This window comes from Phalaenopsis equestris, unplaced genomic scaffold (assembly GCF_001263595.1).
Source record: "Phalaenopsis equestris unplaced genomic scaffold, ASM126359v1 Scaffold000125, whole genome shotgun sequence".
Lineage (NCBI taxonomy): Eukaryota > Viridiplantae > Streptophyta > Magnoliopsida > Asparagales > Orchidaceae > Phalaenopsis > Phalaenopsis equestris.
The window spans coordinates 258,860-277,234 of NW_018164567.1; the positions used below are offsets into that span (position 1 = coordinate 258,860).

Sequence of the window (18,375 nt, forward strand, 5' to 3'; positions counted from 1 at the left end):
CACTAATAGCACCACAATTACAACACATTAATACCAACACCACAATAGCTTCACAATAAGACAACAATAACACAATAATAATACAACAATAACACCACTGAAACAATAAAATCACAGAAAAACTAAACCATACACTACAATAACATCCTAATGACAACAACAAAATAGTAAAATAACACTAGAATAACACCATAAAAAATAGTAATAACATCATAATAATCATAAACCCTAACCAAAATAACAAACTTAAATACTACCATAACACCAAAATAACAATAAACTAATTATGAACTAAAACACCTAACAAAAACTAACTAGAACAGGCATAACACGAAACTAATAAAAAAACTCAAACCAAAATAAAACTAAACTAAACTTACATCTAATTGAAACAGGTTGACATTATTTCCTGTTTTCATTACCAATATTTCTTCGTCGTCAAAGAAATTCATCTCACCTGCTAGGGACCCAGCTTAAAGACAACCTAAAGCGACAAAATGTGCTTTTGCGGGCTGACGGACACAAAAATGCCAAAAATGGGGGGTTTGCTTTCGATAAAAAAAGTTTTTTTTTTCTAATTTTTGGGGCTGGATTTGGGTAGTCTGATCACGCTAAACTCGCATTTTTAAAATTTTTTTGGGCGATAGAACCAACCTGCAGAGTTCACTTCTTTTGTTGAACTCCGGTCGGACATAGCTCTCCGTCCGCATTCCAGACTTAAAATTTTTACCCGTCGAAAACCTTTCTCCCTCGCGTCTGCTCCCCTCGCGAGCTCCCCTCGCCCCATCCTTCCCCACGAAGTTCGCTGCCTCTCCTCGCGCAAAACCCTTGCGTTCCCGCTGCCTCCTTTAATCTCGATGCCTCTTTTTCTCCCTATGGTTACGGTTGTAAACGAGCCGAGCTTGAGCGAGCTCAGACTTGGCTCGTGTTCGGCTCGTGTTCAAAATCGGCTCGTGTTCGAAATTGGCTCGTGAACAATGTGTTCGTGTTCGGCTCGATTTAAATATTTGTGTTCGTGTTCGGCTCGTGTTCGGCTCGTTAAACTAAAATTGAGAAAAATAGATGTAAAGTGTGGGATTCGAACCTGGATCAAATATATACAAAAGAATGCACTAACCACATTGCCACATGAGGTGTTATGATTTAAACTAAGACATAAATATATGTAATATATTGTTATATAAAAAGTTATATAATTTTTTTTTCGAGCCATTTCGAGCCGAACACGAGCGAACAAACTGTTGTTCCTGTTCGGCTCGTTTACATTTCGAGCTTAAAAATTTGTTCGTGTTCGGCTCGTTAGGCTTAATGAACGAGCCGAACACGAGCTCCTTAACGAGCCGAACACGCCGCTCACAAACAAGCCAAATTGACAGCCTACCTACGGTTCGGCTCGCGTGCTCCCTGCCTCCCGACGCCTCCTCTTCTCCTACAATCCCATTTCACGAGTAAGTAGTCGAACTTAGGGCAAGGCTTCGTAGCAGCCCATCCTTCTTCTCCCTACGGTTCGGCATGTACATTGGACTGCTTATGTGGTTTGCGGCTCTACTATTGCAAGGGTTTTAAACTGATGGTGATTTCTCTTTATGGCTTTTGCAATTCTTCATTACCAGTCTATCATTCCAATCTTCCGAACATATAGATTGAATTTATTTGTGAATATAAATAAAAGTTCTCATATAAATAAAAGTTCTGATATGAGTATAAATCTTTCTTTATTCTATGGAAAACTATTAGTTTGTTTGGATATGGGTACTGCAGTCATCACAACTAATACTTGAATCATTGTCTGAGGGCAAGTTTAAGAGATCTTTATGGTATTGTTTTTCAATTCTTTGATGCTTTACCCTACTTCTTTTGGTTCAAAACCTGAATCATACTCAGAAGGGAAGTTTAAGGAAGTTTTAGAGATCTTTATGAAATACAATTGCTTCAAATGTATTGCTCTTTGTAATGTGCTTCTGCTTATTAGTTCAAAGCCAATTCAAGGTAGAAGTTTAAGTAAAAATTCAAGATTTTTTGCCTTGAAAAGTATAGATTTACATATTTAACTACTAAGTTTGATTTCTGTATTTATAGCATTTTGTCTATACATGAAAGGTTGCGCCACATATTTAGATCAGTTGGTCGGGCATCTGCTTGTCAATTGTAAGTCCCATCTGGTATGGGGTTCGATTCCCCCCGAGTGTAGGGTGTGGTACTCAAATTCTTAGGTGCATGAGGGATGGTCGGAACTCGTATAATAGCCTCCAACCATTTCTAAAAAATATAGGAAAAAAAATCTATCATGAAAGGTCATATTACACTTTTTAAAATTTAGTATAGTGGTATTTTTGATCTATTAGCTATTCCCTTGACAAATTACGTCAAGTTGAATTTTAATACAAACAGGAAACACAAGCATGATAGCTGTAGGAGTTGTGTTTATGGAAGAGCCTTCAATGGGAATAGGCCCTCATGGCGACTTCTTTTATGGCATGTATGGGAAAAATTATAATTTAGGTGGCATGAATGTAAATGTCAATACTCTTACGTTATAATTATACATGAAAATTTGTTTTAAGTCTTTTTTATATATTTACATATATTCTTTGTTGCATACCATTTATTTTCTATTTTTTTTGTTGTTAAATATGAGCTTAAACCATTCATCAACTTCACAAGGAGTGGGTAATCGAAAAGTTTACTGTAATTGTAACTTACTGTGTGCAGTATATACTTCCTACACAGATAGAAGTTATGTAGAAAATTCTATCGTTGTATACGAAATCAGTTGGAGAATGATTGCAAATACTTCAAATGGATAGATGAGGCGGCAGATGTTAAATTTGTTGACGGTGATGCAGAAATGTCAGCAATGGATGACATGGTGAAGAACTTTGAAAATATCAGATATCTTATCAAGTTATTGATTTCAATCAATGTTGTGACCATAGTTATTATGTTATAATTATGGGGCCAATGTTGTTATTGTTGAAGGTGATAATGAATTGTGAAGATGTCCAAGTACTTTGAAGCATGAACTTTTGTAAAATTAAGTATGTAGTAATATAGTGCTACTTATGAGATTGTTCTAGTTAGATTGTTCTAGTTATTGTTAACTTTTCTCCGTTACATTGATGTGTCATCTGGTTAAACAAAGCAGAAGTTTTGTTGTATTTTATTTCTCGAGCTTTTGAGAAATGTTTCCCCATTCACTTGCTTGTAAAGATATAAATTGCGGTAGGTAGTTGCATAATCTATTTGAAGAAGTTTATGACTTAAAATTGTGTCTTCCATTAATCATCCTCCGAACATTGAACTGGTTGTCTCGAGAGTATTTATTTAGTTCAAAGAATGCTTAGTGGTCTTTTGACGCTTTAAAGATGACAAATATTACAGTGGTAGTAAGCTTGATGAAATTTAAATCTTGATTATTCTTTGTTTAATCATAAAAGCATATAGACTAATAAGAGTTTGAAGTTGGTCCCTTTGCCTTCATCCTTGTGTTTGTTACTGTAATCTATAGATGAGACTAGCATATATGCATAATTTCAATGAATTTTCTGTCATTTATTTTCTTTTTCTTGTTCTTCAAAAAAGCACATTGTGAAGATATACTGCTGCACACTTCCAAATCATGTTGTTTTAAAGGTGATTGAAACTGTATGCTGAATCTGCTGATTCATAAAATGTATTTTTTTTTCCTTTTTTTCCTGTGGATTTCTTCTTTCTAGGACAATTATTTCAGCAAGGTGGAAAAGCTGAATATAACATGTCTATTTCACAAGGAAAGCTCATTCGAGCCTGTCCCACACATTTATCTCAAGAAAAAATTGTTAGAACGCACATAGAGATTTCAACGCACAATATTGTAGGAATCAAATTCAACCAAACTACTATGAACACCTTCATGAATTGACTCTTGATTCCCTAACATGTGATCTCAATTTTTTGTTGCACTTGAATCTCTTTGAATCTCTAGAACATCTTCTACAACAATTATAATTTCAACACATCCATAGTCATTAGACAGCCTGACCATTTCTATCAAGTCATGGTCAGATGTGATGAGCTTATACTCTTTAGGAGGTGTAATAAATGTAGTGGTATAACTCATAAATAGACCCTCGTAGTCAAGTGCAAATCATCTCAACCTCCTTTAAGAGCTCGCTAATGTTAAGCAAATCTTTGTCCATTTTAACAGTCTTTCATTACCCCTGGCTTGTGTTATTCACATTACTCCAAAAGCCACCAAACTTGAATGTGCAATGAATCCATTTGTTCATATCCGTCATTACTAATCACATGTAGAGATAAGTACTAATGGAATAAAATCATAAAAGAATTACAAACTTTTGTTTAAATCAATTCATTATTGAATAAGAGACTATATTGCTCTGAAAAAATCATAAAGATAATGAAGAAAAGCAAGCAGCAGATACAAAAACTAATACTTTTGTGACAATAAACCAACAATTAAAATGACACAAAATTTATAATGCTGCTGAAGTCCAACTCAACCTAAGCAAGGATTAAGAACAAGTTGAAGATATGGTAACAGAAGCTCTCCAATCTGCAATATATATATATATATATATATGATTACTTCTTCAATGAAAAATTAAGCATAATTAATCATGAAGAACGCCCAACCATTTTTCTAAATGCGGGAAAATTAAAGTTGCAAAATGCAAATTAATATTTTCCTAACAGCACTTCTAAACTTAGAATCCTTATTTCATATATATTGTAAATACATCTTCTATCAAATATTACAGTCAAACTTAGACGTAATTATAATAAGTTTAACACTCAAATTATATTTCATTTTAAAATTAACATCACTATCATTCATCTATTATTATGCTATCTAAACCTCAAAAGCATAGCAAAATCAATTCATATTTTTTTTATTTTTGTTAAATTCTCAATAATAAAATATATTTGATTAGTCTATTGCTATTAGGGCTGTCAAAAAGGCTCGTTGTTCGCGAACAGCTATTGTTCGGCTCGTTCGCTAAGTTAACGAGCCGAATATGAACAACAAGAATTAATATTTGTTAGTTCCTGTTCGGCTCGTTTTGGCTCGAAATACCACTAATCAATTATATATATATATGATGAGTAGTATTTTTAAAAAAATATAATTAACTACAAGGCTATAAAGATTGATAATCAATTATAAGTATTAATTAAGAAAATAGAATTAAAATTATAAATAAATGATAATCAATTATAAGAATTAATTAAATAGATTCAAATGATGTTTTAATATAAACAATAATTTTTAAATCTTGCCCCAATCCTTAACATCTTATGACTACCTGAAAACACAAACACACTTTTTAGCTCGAAATATAAACGAGTCGAATACAAACTGAGTCTGGGCTCGCCCGTGTTCGACTCGTTTACACCCCTAATTGCTATCTCTAAAACATTATTTAATTCTAAAAGGGAATCTTAAAACAATTCAGATCGAAATCGCATTTGAAAGATTGAACGGCGCGCCCTTTTCCTTTATCGAACGCGATGAAGAAAATATTCCATGGCTTTAAAGAGGCGACCATGACGTCATGCATTCACATCATTAAATGCTACGTGCCCTAAATTTCCCATAAAATAAAATTTAAAAGAAAAAAATTCCTAAATATGGATAAGGCTTTGCCGTGCCCGGCCCCTAGCTCGATTTTTGTTTACAATTTAATAGTGACGCTTATTCATTAAATGGGTCGGGCCGGTGGCCTGTTGGGCTTAAGAGAAAGATGAATTTTTATATCGACATTTAATCTCATTTTTCTTAATTTTAATAAATAAATAAATCAGGATAATTTAACTTCAATTAAATTTAAAAGAGTTTCTAAATTATTGTTTTCAATAAAATGAGTATAAGTTTAAAATTTTAATTAATTGCTTATATATTATTATTTTTATTTTAAAAAAAATAAATAATTGATAAAATATTTAACATTTTATCTTAAATCACGTTGTTGATTTAAAATATTATGTAATAGTAACAGAAACAATTGAAAAGATCTACAGAAGAGGTTTAAGTTGATTTTATAGATACTAATTTTTTTCTTATACGTTTAAGTGAATGTAATAGCAAGTGTATACATATGGAATATGTAAAATTTCAAAATGCGAACATCTTGATATGTAAATATTGGAATTGAGTAAAATACTGCCAAAAAAACGTACATACCACTCAAATTTCTATTTAATTACATATCTAATGCATAAACTTTAATTTTTACATATTTTTCATCTTATCTTTGCATGCAAAATGTATTTCTTCTTTTAAAAAACTAAAAAGTGATAATTTTTATGTGATATGAAAGATTTTGTTGGTATTAATGTAAAAATAAAAATTTATCCAATTTGATCTAGAGTTGGAACTTGAGATCTGATTAGTCCTATAGAGAGGGCAGAACAGATAATCTACTAGTGACATGTTAGAATCTACCAAGCATAACCATATCAATTAAAAACTTACTTTATGTTAGTCAATGTTTTTTATGCATTCGAAAGGGGGTAAATAATATGTATGTTATTATTTGACACAAAACTACATTTTCTCTTTTAAACATTTGATTCATACGTTGATTATGATCTCATTGAAAGGGGAAAGAGATTTTGATTATATAAGAATTTTCCAAAATTTAACCAGACTTCTTAGATTTAGTATCCAACCAATCCCAAAACAATTGGTGAGGCAATCATTAATTTGAGCAGCATTTCACGTTAATCCCTTCCAAAAGTAGGAAGAGTTCGTTTTCATTTTTTATTAAAAGGGTCACACCAATTGGAAAGAATAGAGTGATGGTTATAAATTCTCCAAATTATTTTCATTTTGCATATGAGATTATCAGTTTCCAAGTTAGGAGGCTCCAACCCACCAAAAGGTTGGGCTTAGTCTGGTCATGCCAGGCTATTATATGCTTTTGTCTAGTAGGGTTTTCATTGTGAAAAAAAAATTTATAAAATAAAAAAATATGATTTTTAATGATTTTATGAATGCAAGTAGATCTAAACCAGTAAGAAAAAAAATTCAAGTTAGAAATCTAATAAGTTGTAGCCTGTTTGGGAAACTTAACAATTTCTTCTTATGGGCACTCAAATAGCAGTTGAACTTCTCCAAAAGGTTACGGGAAGTAATATTATTATGCTTGGGAGAGTTTTCATAATCCCCAAGTAGTCCCATGGGAGTTTTGTCCTAGACTCCCAGTATATGTCTACACTATTATTTAAGAGCATCATTAATATATTTAAAGAAACAAATAGAAGACTTACAGTCATTGGTCTAAAGATTGGAGGCCTAAAAAAAATGTTTAAAGTATGGGCCAAGCTTGTAGCTTTAGTGGTAAAAGCCTTGTCAAACAGGTGATGGTCAATTTCATAGATGGGGCGGTTAATTATAAATGGTTCTATTTTGATCAAGGAGTTTAGAAAATACATATATTATCACAGTAAAGAGATATGAGGATAAGGGACAATTTGTCTAAGGTCGGATGTAAAAGAGAAACAACATTGTCATTCACTATTAATAATGACTGAAAAATGGACGTGTCATACAAGCTTTGACGCACATAATAAATTTTTTTGGAACTCATTATTTCCAATCCAAAATAAATAAAGCTTCTACTATATATATCAAAAGCTTTGCTAATATCAACCTCAGAGCAAAAGCTTGGAGAGAGGTTGACAGAATTCTTACCAGAGTTCATTGGCAAGGATTATATTTTTGAATATATCTCTTCCCTCAAGGAAGGTAGCTTGGAAGGAATGGATAAGGTTAGAGAAATACCTTTTAGTCTATCCACAATTAGCTTAGCTATAACCTTGTAGATTGTATTATATAATTATATAGGTCTAAAGTGATTGAGGGTCTAAGTATGCTAGTATTTAAGGATAAGAGTTAGATTCATATGCTTAACTCCTACAAATAGCTTAGAGAACATAAAAAAGTATTTAATGATTTTTAAATAATTGATACCAAAAATATTGCATGCATCCTTGAAAATTTTAGAGTTAGAGCCATTTGAGTCAGGAGTTTGTCAATACCATTTTGAAAGATAATTACTTTAAGGTCCTCATCAGTATAATCCTCAAGAAGCTAATCAGATTCATTCCAAGTCAAAATTCTGCCCACATGAATATTAATAGAGATTTTAAAGTTAGAATGATACTTATTAAGCAGAGTAGAGAAGTAAGAAATAACCTCTTGGATGATGCCCTATTGAGAGGCGATTCATTCATTACTAGATTGGAGTTCTTTTGATGAAGTTTCTACTATTTCTTCTCTCGTTTTATTGGTAAAGGAATTTCAGGTCATCTTCGTCCTTCGAAAGCTAATAACACTTGACACCATGCTTAATCCCAGATTTTTCACAAGACATGACAATAGAAATTTATCATGAATGATAATACTTTTAGAAAGAACTTGGTTAGAGAAGCTCGTCTTCTGAAGCAGTAAGAATGCCTTCTTGAGAGGACATTAGCTCCCTGGTATAATTAGAAATAAATGGAGAATGAACCCATTTGCATTAAGAATCGCCTTTTTAAACATTTTTTAGCTTATTCCAATGAGCAAACATGGTTCCCCTTGAACTTCAGTATTTCAAGTAGTAGAAATGATGGTATAAAAGTTTTTATAGTGATTCCAATAATTTTGGTACATATTGGAAGCCCGTAGAGATCAAGTTAAGGGAATGATCAAAAGTAAAAGCTTGAAAAAACTTTATAGGAGGATAGAGGAAATGAAACCTATTATAGAATTGCTGATTAATCCAGAAGAAAAAAAACTCAATATTGGAAAGTCCAAAAAGATCATTACTAAAAATGAAAGCATTGAAGTCTACCATTTTACGAGGAATTGGAGGAGAACTTCCAACTTTCTCTTCTAGTTTCTTTATATAGCTAAAATCTTCAACAAGGAGCTAAAGATCCAATACAATAGTAGCAAGATTGAAAATTTAATTACAAAGTTCTTTCCTTACATCAACACAACTGTCAGCATAAATGCAAGTAAAAAAGTAACAAAATTAGAGAATTTGATGTGTGTTAGATACTGTGACTATATTATGAAAAATAAGTATGTCATAATATATTAAGTATTAATTCATACAAAAGATTATATTTTGATTTTTTCTTTACATTATTGGTGGGACACCTCATAATACAATGTAGATCTGGATATTCGGTGGGTGGCCCAACGGGCACGCCATATGCCTACTTAGGATGACAGGCTTGGCTATAAAAAAAATAGATAACAAACCATACCTGGCTTGATCCTGCATTGACTTAGTAAAAGCCAGAATAAGCCCGACCCGCGTCAAGCCTTGACCCGCCCAATGGCCATGTCTAATAGGTATAGTTCGCGATTGCAAGCTTCCGAGGCGGTTAATTTTCTTCCTCTCTCATCTCACCTCTCTCTTCTCCCTTAGAATCATCAGTTCTATGATGACAGGCTAGAACCTTCGCAATTAACCAGACTTTTTCTTTTTAAGGATCCGCTAATATTTTTTTATTGAATTTGGATCATAAATTTTAGCATTTATATTCATGATTAGGTGCACTTATATCCATACACATAACTCATAATTATTTACATATATAACACCTGAATTTTTAATTTAACATTTATAACCCTCAAATATCTTACACTATGTTAAAAATATCAATATTATTAATTTCAAAAAAAAAAAAAAAACAGCTTTCAAGTATAAATAATTGTTAGAAATGCAAATATTAAAATCTAGAAGTTATATATGTACAAATATCGAATTCACTCCCCTGCCCAAAAACAAGAACAAAATATTACATCAGGCCTCCGAACGTAGAGCTACGTTTGGATTAGTGTTATAGGAATATTCCGCTGTGTTATAAGAATATTTTATCAATATTATTTAATTAGGTGCTAGTGAATAATCCCCCGTGATATTTGATTTGGGGCTGTATTATTACAATAACATAATGAAAATTGAAATAACACGAGGAAATTGTCGAATAACACAGTCTCAAATCAAGTAAAGCGGGGAATATTTGAATAACATCACAAAGTAATCGAATAACACAACATAATGCTCGAATAACACTTCATTTTTTTATAAATAATACTGATGAAATATTTCTATAACACAGTGAAATATTCTTATAAATCAGTTGAAAAATAAATTTGAAAATAAAATAATTTACAGAATAGGAGTCAAAAGATTCATCACGTGAAAGTGAAACAATGTTTACCGCAGTAAAAGCGAACACACTTCATCTGCCCACTCTGATTTGAAGGAAGAAATATTCCATTAATTCCAACGAAGAGGCAGCTTTGCTTTTATATCCATAAATGCTGCCCAAAGTTTCAGTCTGTACTGCAGTGAGGAGTAAATGTGAACTTTACTCCTCCCACCAAAACCCTAACCTCGAAAACAATAAATTAAAAAGTAAATGAATGGAACAAAAATTTAATTCTCAGATTCTTTGGCCATTAAAGCTGCCATTCAGTGGTTGTGCTGCAATTAATGATATGGGTCATGGTTATCTAGGGTTGAAGCATGCAAGTTGTTAAGTGGAACAATAATTGATTTTATTTTATTATTATTTTTTTTTTCAGAAATAACTTTTGATAAGATGATTTAAGGTATATTATTCGAGATACAACCTTGAGAAACTTGATTAATTATAGTTGTACGTCCAAAAATGATATGCTTAAATCTCGAGATAATCTAACATTTCAGATTAAAAGGGATATAATGAGGAACCCTAAAACTGTAAGGCCTTGAGAGCTGGTCGAGCGAAATGTTTTATGACCCACTGAAGATTAGATGGATGACCAAAGGACCAAGCTTGTCAATAAGGGACTTGCATCCGCACCACCGACCGGTCTAACACCCCAACAATCTGTCAAGTTTTAACATTGAGCTTATTCAACAACACCTCCAAAGATCACCTAAAATTGCCAAGGAACAATAATAAAATAAATGATTAGCACGATCAAAGACTGATCGGCTTCCCAGAGCGAAGGTCGATCTGTGTCAAGAAAGCTGACCAAAACCAACTCAATTGATCGACCTAAGGACTTGCCGAGCAAAAGGTATGGGCGGGTAAAAAAACGATAATGCCCCATACAACCCCTCTAAAGATGAGGTAACATATGTAACTTTATATTTTGTCCATCTATCTCTTTTTTTTATATGGGAACCATATCTTGTATGAAGAGTTTTTATTTTTGACACATAACCGCCACTTCTAATATATAAAATGGGTCATAGAGTCCGGTAATACATCAGGTTTGTGCAAGAGGGATAAGCCGTTGGACATTTTTTCCTTCTATAACACCTTAGCTTTATTTCTTGCATTTACATATCACTTAAAAAATTTTATCATTATAATTTTAAAATTTGAAAAATATCTTTTTATTCATAAACAGATGAAATGTAAGTAAAAATTCATTATTAGGTTTTAGATATGTAAATACAACATAATTAAGTGGTGTGCATGTATGTAAATGTTTCTTTTTAGCTTAATAATTGTTTTTTTATTATATTTCTGCCCAAAAAAAATCATGTATTCGCAAGGAAGTAATTAGAAATAATTTAGGGATTTAAATGTAATTTAAAATGAGTATAATTTTTGTTATTTCCATGTAACAATTATTTTAAAGTAGATATAAGAGTTTTTAGATATAGTCTAAATAATATTTTAATTAGAATATTAGAGAGATTTACATAGAGCACCAAAAACAATTAATATTATGTATATCTCAAGCCTAAGCTTTAGTAACTACATCCTTAGCCCCCAAAACATTGGATTAACAAGTCTTGTTTTTCTACTCGTTGTGCTTTCCTTCTTATGAGCTAGGATGCATTGACGGCTGTGTTCGATAAAAAAATTTTCTATACGGAGTCCGCATGCTGAGCTCCATATGATTTCCAAATGCAGCTCTGCGTGCGGACTCCAGTAATGTGCTGCCATGTGCGCTACATCAAACCCATCTAAAAAAATATTAAAGTAGAACAGTGGGGGTTATTAGAGTGGAACTCCGTAAGTTATTGGAGTAGAACCACATATGTTATTGGGAGGATTATTGGGGGGTTATTGCGCTATTAACTCCAATAACATTGCAATAACCCTCAATAACATCCACGGTTCCACTTCAATAAACCCTGTTGTAATAACCCTCACAATAATCTCCAATAACCTCCGCAGTTTCACTTCAATAACCACCCAATAAACTCTGACACACATGAGCTGCGTCCGATTTCATATGGAAAATTTTCTTTGGTCCGGGCAAAAATTTAACGGAGGTGTTAGTTAAAATAAATATTAAAGTATAAGGGTGAAATATGTAATATTAATAGTTTTTATGTCTTATGCATTAAATGCATCCACCCTCCATTGCTCTTAGGAGAGGCATCATAAATCATAAAGAGCTTCTCTTTCTTACTTCTTTAAATGCCATTGTAGGACGCATTTAAAATTTTTTTGCTCTCAATTTAAATATGGACGTTGGAGATGGAAGGCATTTTCTTGGGAAGCTTTTCTTACAGCAGTCTGATTATTTTATTTTCTTAGGGGAATGTGGATTGAAGTTATTGCGAGCAACCGAGAATATTTTTCATGATTCACTCACGGGGTAAATGTTTGGTCCAATCATTTCAACTATGAATAGATTTTTTGATTGAGGAACCGCTGAACTTTAATGAATAAATTTGTTTTAATTGTTAATCATTTTGAGGAATTTTTATTTTAATTAGATGATGTTTAAGTGAAAAATCCGAAAAATGTGAAAAATACCATGTGGTCCACTACGAATGAAGATTACACATCCATTTTTCTGATGGATCAGAGAAGATGGAGTTATAAAGTTGATTTTTGTAAATATGCGACAATAAATCATCGATAATAACTTTTGTTTGGCTGAGGTGAATGTAGTTATGGGTGATAGCGGACTGTAAGGGTCGTAATCGATTGTTATGGAAGCACTAGCCCATAATGAATATTCTAAAAGGTGGCTATAGTGTCAGCTTGTATAGTTGGAACATTCTAGCTAAATGTTGTATAGTTTAAAACTGTTGTAGTAATTGGCTATGTGCACCACATATGATTGCTTCAAAAACCTCGATTGACCATAGAGGATGTAGTAGGATTCTACAAAAGTTACGAGTCATATAGGTTATAGGTGATCATGCATGTGCAATGGTGAGCTGCGATTACTTCCATAGACCGTAAAAGCCAGAGTCGAGAAATACATGAGTTATGGACCACGTGGGCGTAGTTGGTCACATATGTCATAATGGTGAGCTGTGATGACTTTCGTAGGCTACATGAGCTGAAGTCGAAAAGCTGCAATGAGCTGTGAGTCATGTCGGTTGTAGTTGATCACGTAGGCATTAGTGATGGACAATAAGAAGAGAGCTTTGGGAGTTCATAGCAAGTTACCGTCTTCAGCATGCATAGTTATAATATCTTCAAGAGGCGTCATTGCACTGTATATAATGTGAATCGTTACATAGTTATCAGGGTGTGTCGTTGGACTGTATTCAGGGTGTGTTGCTACATCATCTTTAGGGCGTGTCATCGTACAGTGTACTTGACGATGTGTTTTTATTTCTCTTCCAGGGGCTTCACTATTCTACAACATACACTCAAATTCTATAATGTGTTCTGACTTGACACATATAGAATAAATTAGGGGTAGTATATATACATACATACCACATAATTATTATATATTTACTTATCTAACATAAAAACTTGCATGTTTACATACACAACACAAATCTTAATGTCACATCAATAATATCATTACTATTAACATTTTAAAGGCGAAACAAATCTTTTTTTACAATGGTCACCCAATTATTATAAATGTAAATATAGAACTTTAGAGATCAGATATGTAAATACAAATGAATTGTGTGGCATGTATGTAAATTTTCACATATATGTATAGAAACTTTGGGTCGCAACCCAATCATAAATGTCTAGATTTTCTGCATCGCGGCAAAATTAAGGAAAGAGCTTCTGCTTTCCGTCACACTGAAGGAACGCTTGCTCGCGCTCCCAGGGCTAAATAATATTAGCCCGTTGAAATTTATGATATTTTTATATTCTTTCGTTGAATATGTTGAAGTATAACTTAAGGACTTAAACCATTCATTAATATTGCTAATCTAATAATAAATAATTTTAATTTACAAGTCTTAAAAAATTTAAAAAAAAAATTGATTTAAATTTAAGACACTTAGTATAATTTTAAATATTAACCCTTAACCCTTAACCCTTAACCCTTAACCTTATGGCATGGACCCCACAACATATGATCTTCTATTCGTCAGAAATGCTAGATGCTGTTCACAATAATTAGCCGATTTTTTAAACTGCCACGTGTAGTCAAGCACGACCCACTCTTCTCCGTTAATAAAGCTCACTGCCCCACTCCCACTTTCTCGACCTCTGCTGCTTGCTTGCGAACTACCAACGCGCCGCTGCAGTCAGGCGATCTCCATTATCGTGTTCTCCCATTTTTCCAAATGCTCTATCCCTGCTCTTGAACCGAATCGAGCAATGAACGTGCATTCTTTCCTCATTATCTTCTTCCTCCTCACCACCGCTGCTGGAACCACCGAACCAACACTCAACGACGACCTGCTCGGACTCATCGTATTCAAAGCTGATCTTCTCGACCCTCAATCGAAACTCGCGTCTTGGAATGAGGAAGACGCTGATCCATGCGGTTGGGTAGGCGTCAAGTGCGATTCTCGCACGCACCTCGTCGTCGAGCTATCACTGGACGGCTTCGGTCTTTCTGGAAAGATTGGGCGTGGTCTTCTTCAGCTCAGCTCCCTTCGGAAGCTCTCGCTCTCTCGAAACAATTTCTCCGGCGCTCTGAACGCTGATCTGACCCGTCTTGAGAATCTTCATACTGTTGATCTCAGCTATAATGCTCTTTCTGGACCCATTCCTAGCAAGTTCTTTTGGCAATGTCGGTCGCTCCGGTCGGTTTCGATAGCCGTTAATCGGTTATCCGGCGAGATTCCGGCGAGTGTCGGCGATTGCTTGACTCTTGCATCGTTGAATTTATCGTTTAATTGGATTTCGGGGAGTTTGCCGAGAGAGATTTGGTCTTTGTATGGGCTTAGGGTGATTGATCTCTCTGGAAATTTTCTTGTTGGAAAAATTCCGGATGGAATTGGACGAATGATCAATCTAAGGACGGTGAGCTTGAAAAGGAATTGGTTATCGGGGATTTTGCCTGATGAAATTGGGGACTGCTTGCTGCTGCGCACGCTAGATTTGGGGGAGAATTTGCTCTCTGGGTTTCTCCCGGAGACAATTCGAAGGCTTACCATGTGCGGTTATCTCAGCTTGAGATCGAATAAATTCTCTGGGGACGTGCCTATGTGGCTTGGTGATATGAAGAATTTGCAGACTCTGGATTTATCAAACAATGGCTTCACCGGCCAAGTTCCGGATTCAATCGGCAATTTACAGGTCTTGAAATGGCTGAATTTTTCTGAAAATAGGTTAACGGGTAACTTGCCGGAATCCATGGCTAGTTGCAGAAATCTGGTTGAGGTGGATTTTAGCAGGAATTCATTGGTGGGAAACCTTCCTTCATGGTTGTTTCAACTGGGTATTGAGAAGATTCTGCTTTCAGGGAACAATCTCAATGGGTCTGTTAGAATTCCCACTTCCTCAGAACAGACATTACAGATCTTGGATTTATCTGCTAATATGTTTTCTGATCTGATTCCGCTGGAAATAGGAGGGCTATTAAGGTTACAGTTGTTGAATTTATCCCACAATTTATTCATCGGTTCCATTTCTGATATCTTTGGGAAATTGAAGGTTTTAGAAGCTGTTGATCTAGGCTCGAACCAACTTAATGGGAACATTCCACAGGAGATTGGAGCAGCAGTTTCTCTGAAGGTTCTGAAGCTTGATAAGAATACGCTCAGTGGAGGAATTCCTGTCCAGATTGGGAACTGTTCTTCTCTGACATCTTTGTAAGAGCTCATTACTCAGTGTTCCTTAAATCTTTTAATTTTGGTACTCTATCATTGACAAGGGAGTGGGAAATTTCTGAACTTACTACCGCTTGAAACTGTCTTAATCCTCTTCACATTGCACTAGCCATTATGAATTATCAACCCAAGGTCCTTTCTTTATTTAAGAATTTCATATAGAGCTTCATGACTACCTCGGCTTCCTCTCTAGTGGCGGAAGTTCGAGTTGTGATGCTGGAGGGAAAAAAGGACAATTTAAATACTTTTTTTTTTATTTTATTCTATTCTTGCCCCGTTGAATCTTCTATTTTGTTTGTTTGCAGTTCAAAATTTGTTCTTTTCCTCGCGATATTTTTTTTTCTCAGTTTGATGCCATACCCTAAAAGAAATAGTTTCTTACTCTTCAAATGTTAGGAAATAACGAAAGATGAGTTTTCTAACAAAGTTCATTTTTTCTCCAATCTGATTATGCAGGATACTGTCTCATAACAATCTCTCAGGCCCAATTCCTCCTACTCTGGCCAAACTCACTAGCCTTCAGATCATAGACCTGTCCCAAAATGGCCTCAATGGAAAGCTTCCAAAAGAACTTTCAGCACTTCCCCTTCTACTCTCCTTGAACATCTCCCACAATTTCTTCTCCGGCGAAATTCCATCTGCCTTACTCAACAAAATTCCTCCTTCCTCCCTTTCTGATAACCCAGATCTATGTGGCTCTGCAGTTAATCGCTCATGCACCACAGTTCTTCCAAAGCCCATTGTCCTGAACCCCAACTCCTCATCCCACTCCTCACCAAACTCTGAATTCTCCCCGGAGAATCTCCGTCATAAGAAGATCATCCTTAGCATCTCTGCTCTCATCGCCATCGCAGCTGCAGTTTTGATAGCTCTTGGTGTCATAACAGTCACCCTCCTGAACCTTCATGTTCGTGCTGCCACTTCGCACTCCGCCGCCACCCTTAACATCTCCGACGATTACTTAAGCCAGTCACCAGCCACCGATGCCAATTCTGGCAAGCTTGTCATGTTTGGTGGTGGTGATCATGACTTCAGCGCTGGGGCACATAACATTCTTAACAAAGACTGTGAGTTAGGCCATGGCGGCTTTGGGACAGTTTACAAGACTGTCCTCCGAGACGGTAGGCCTGTTGTCATCAAGAAGCTCACTGTCTCAAGCCTTGTGAAGTCCCAAGATGATTTCGAGAGGGAGATCAGAAAGATTGGTAAGATGAAGCACCCAAATCTAGTAGCCATGGAAGGATATTATTGGACAAAGTCACTCCAGCTCCTCATCTATGAATTTGTTTCTGGCGGGAGCTTATTCAAACACCTGCATGAGAGCGCAGAATTGAACTGCCTCTCTTGGCAAGAGAGGTTTGATATAATTCTCGGTGTGGCGAGGAGCTTGGCTCATCTTCATTGTCATGGCATCATCCATTACAATCTGAAATCCAACAATGTCCTTATTGATGGATCTGGTGAGTCCAAACTTGCAGATTATGGCCTGGCAAAGTTACTTCCAAGGCTCGACCATTACATTCTTAGCAGCAAGATTCAGAGTGCACTTGGGTACATGGCGCCGGAGTTCGCCTGCCAGACGGTAAAGATCACCGAGAAGTGCGATGTATACGGGTTTGGTGTGCTTGCGCTTGAGGTCATAACAGGGAGAAAGCCGGTGGAGTATATGGAAGATGATGTGGTGGTTCTTTGTGATGTTGTTCGAGGGGCACTTGATCAAGGGAGGGTGGAGGAGTGCTTGGATGGCAGGCTTGGAGGCAAGTTTCCTGTGGAGGAAGCTGTGCCTGTGGTGAAGCTAGGTTTGATTTGCACTTCGCAGGTGCCGTCGAACCGGCCTGACATGAGTGAGGTAGTAAAGATAATGGAGCTGATCAGATGCCCTCAGGATAGCCAAGGAGATGAGTTGTGCTAGCTTTATTGTTGCCTCTACTCTCTTGGCTTTCTCTGGTTTTTTCTTATTCTTTTAGATGTGGTGAGGGAGATTGCAGGAAGGGAGAAGGTGAAAGTCTGCAGTATGTTTGTTTGATCAGATTGTGAGGAACTGGAGCCCGGATGGGTTTCAGTGAGATGGGAGAGAAATGTTCTTGTAGAAGTTTTGAACAGATGATGGTTGTGTTTTCTTGTATGAGAATTCAGGATGTCAAAACGTTACTTTGCTTAGGGCAGTGAACAAGCCGAGTGTTGCTCATTTAAAATTAATTATATTTGAAGTTGGCTCTCATTCAAAATTATTGGTGTTCGGCTTAATTTATATGTTATTGTTGGTGTTCCGCATGAATTGGCCCGTTCAAATTAATTAGAAAATTAGACCAATAAAAAATACAAAATCAGTGGTGATTTAATCTTTTATATATATATATATATATAT

General features: G+C 35.2%; 1 protein-coding gene across 1 annotated transcript; it reads left to right on the forward strand.

The window, feature by feature from the left end:
* The first annotated feature begins 14,444 nt into the window (after positions 1–14,444).
* On the forward strand, positions 14,445–18,235 carry LOC110021260 (probable LRR receptor-like serine/threonine-protein kinase IRK). Its single transcript, XM_020719680.1, has 2 exons — positions 14,445–15,989; positions 16,464–18,235. The coding sequence occupies exons 1-2, from the start codon at positions 14,548–14,550 to the stop codon at positions 17,917–17,919; spliced, it is 2,898 nt and encodes a 965-aa protein (XP_020575339.1). The 5' UTR covers positions 14,445–14,547; the 3' UTR covers positions 17,920–18,235.
* The last annotated feature ends 140 nt before the right edge of the window (positions 18,236–18,375 follow it).

Bases quoted from the DNA above. Each gene is read 5' to 3' on its own strand.
- LOC110021260 (XM_020719680.1), top strand. From the start codon at position 14,548: ATGAACGTGCATTCTTTCCTCATTATCTTCTTCCTCCTCACCACCGCT. The intron at 15,990-16,463 runs GTAAGAGCTCAT...CTGATTATGCAG, and splicing joins TGTTCTTCTCTGACATCTTT to GATACTGTCTCATAACAATC.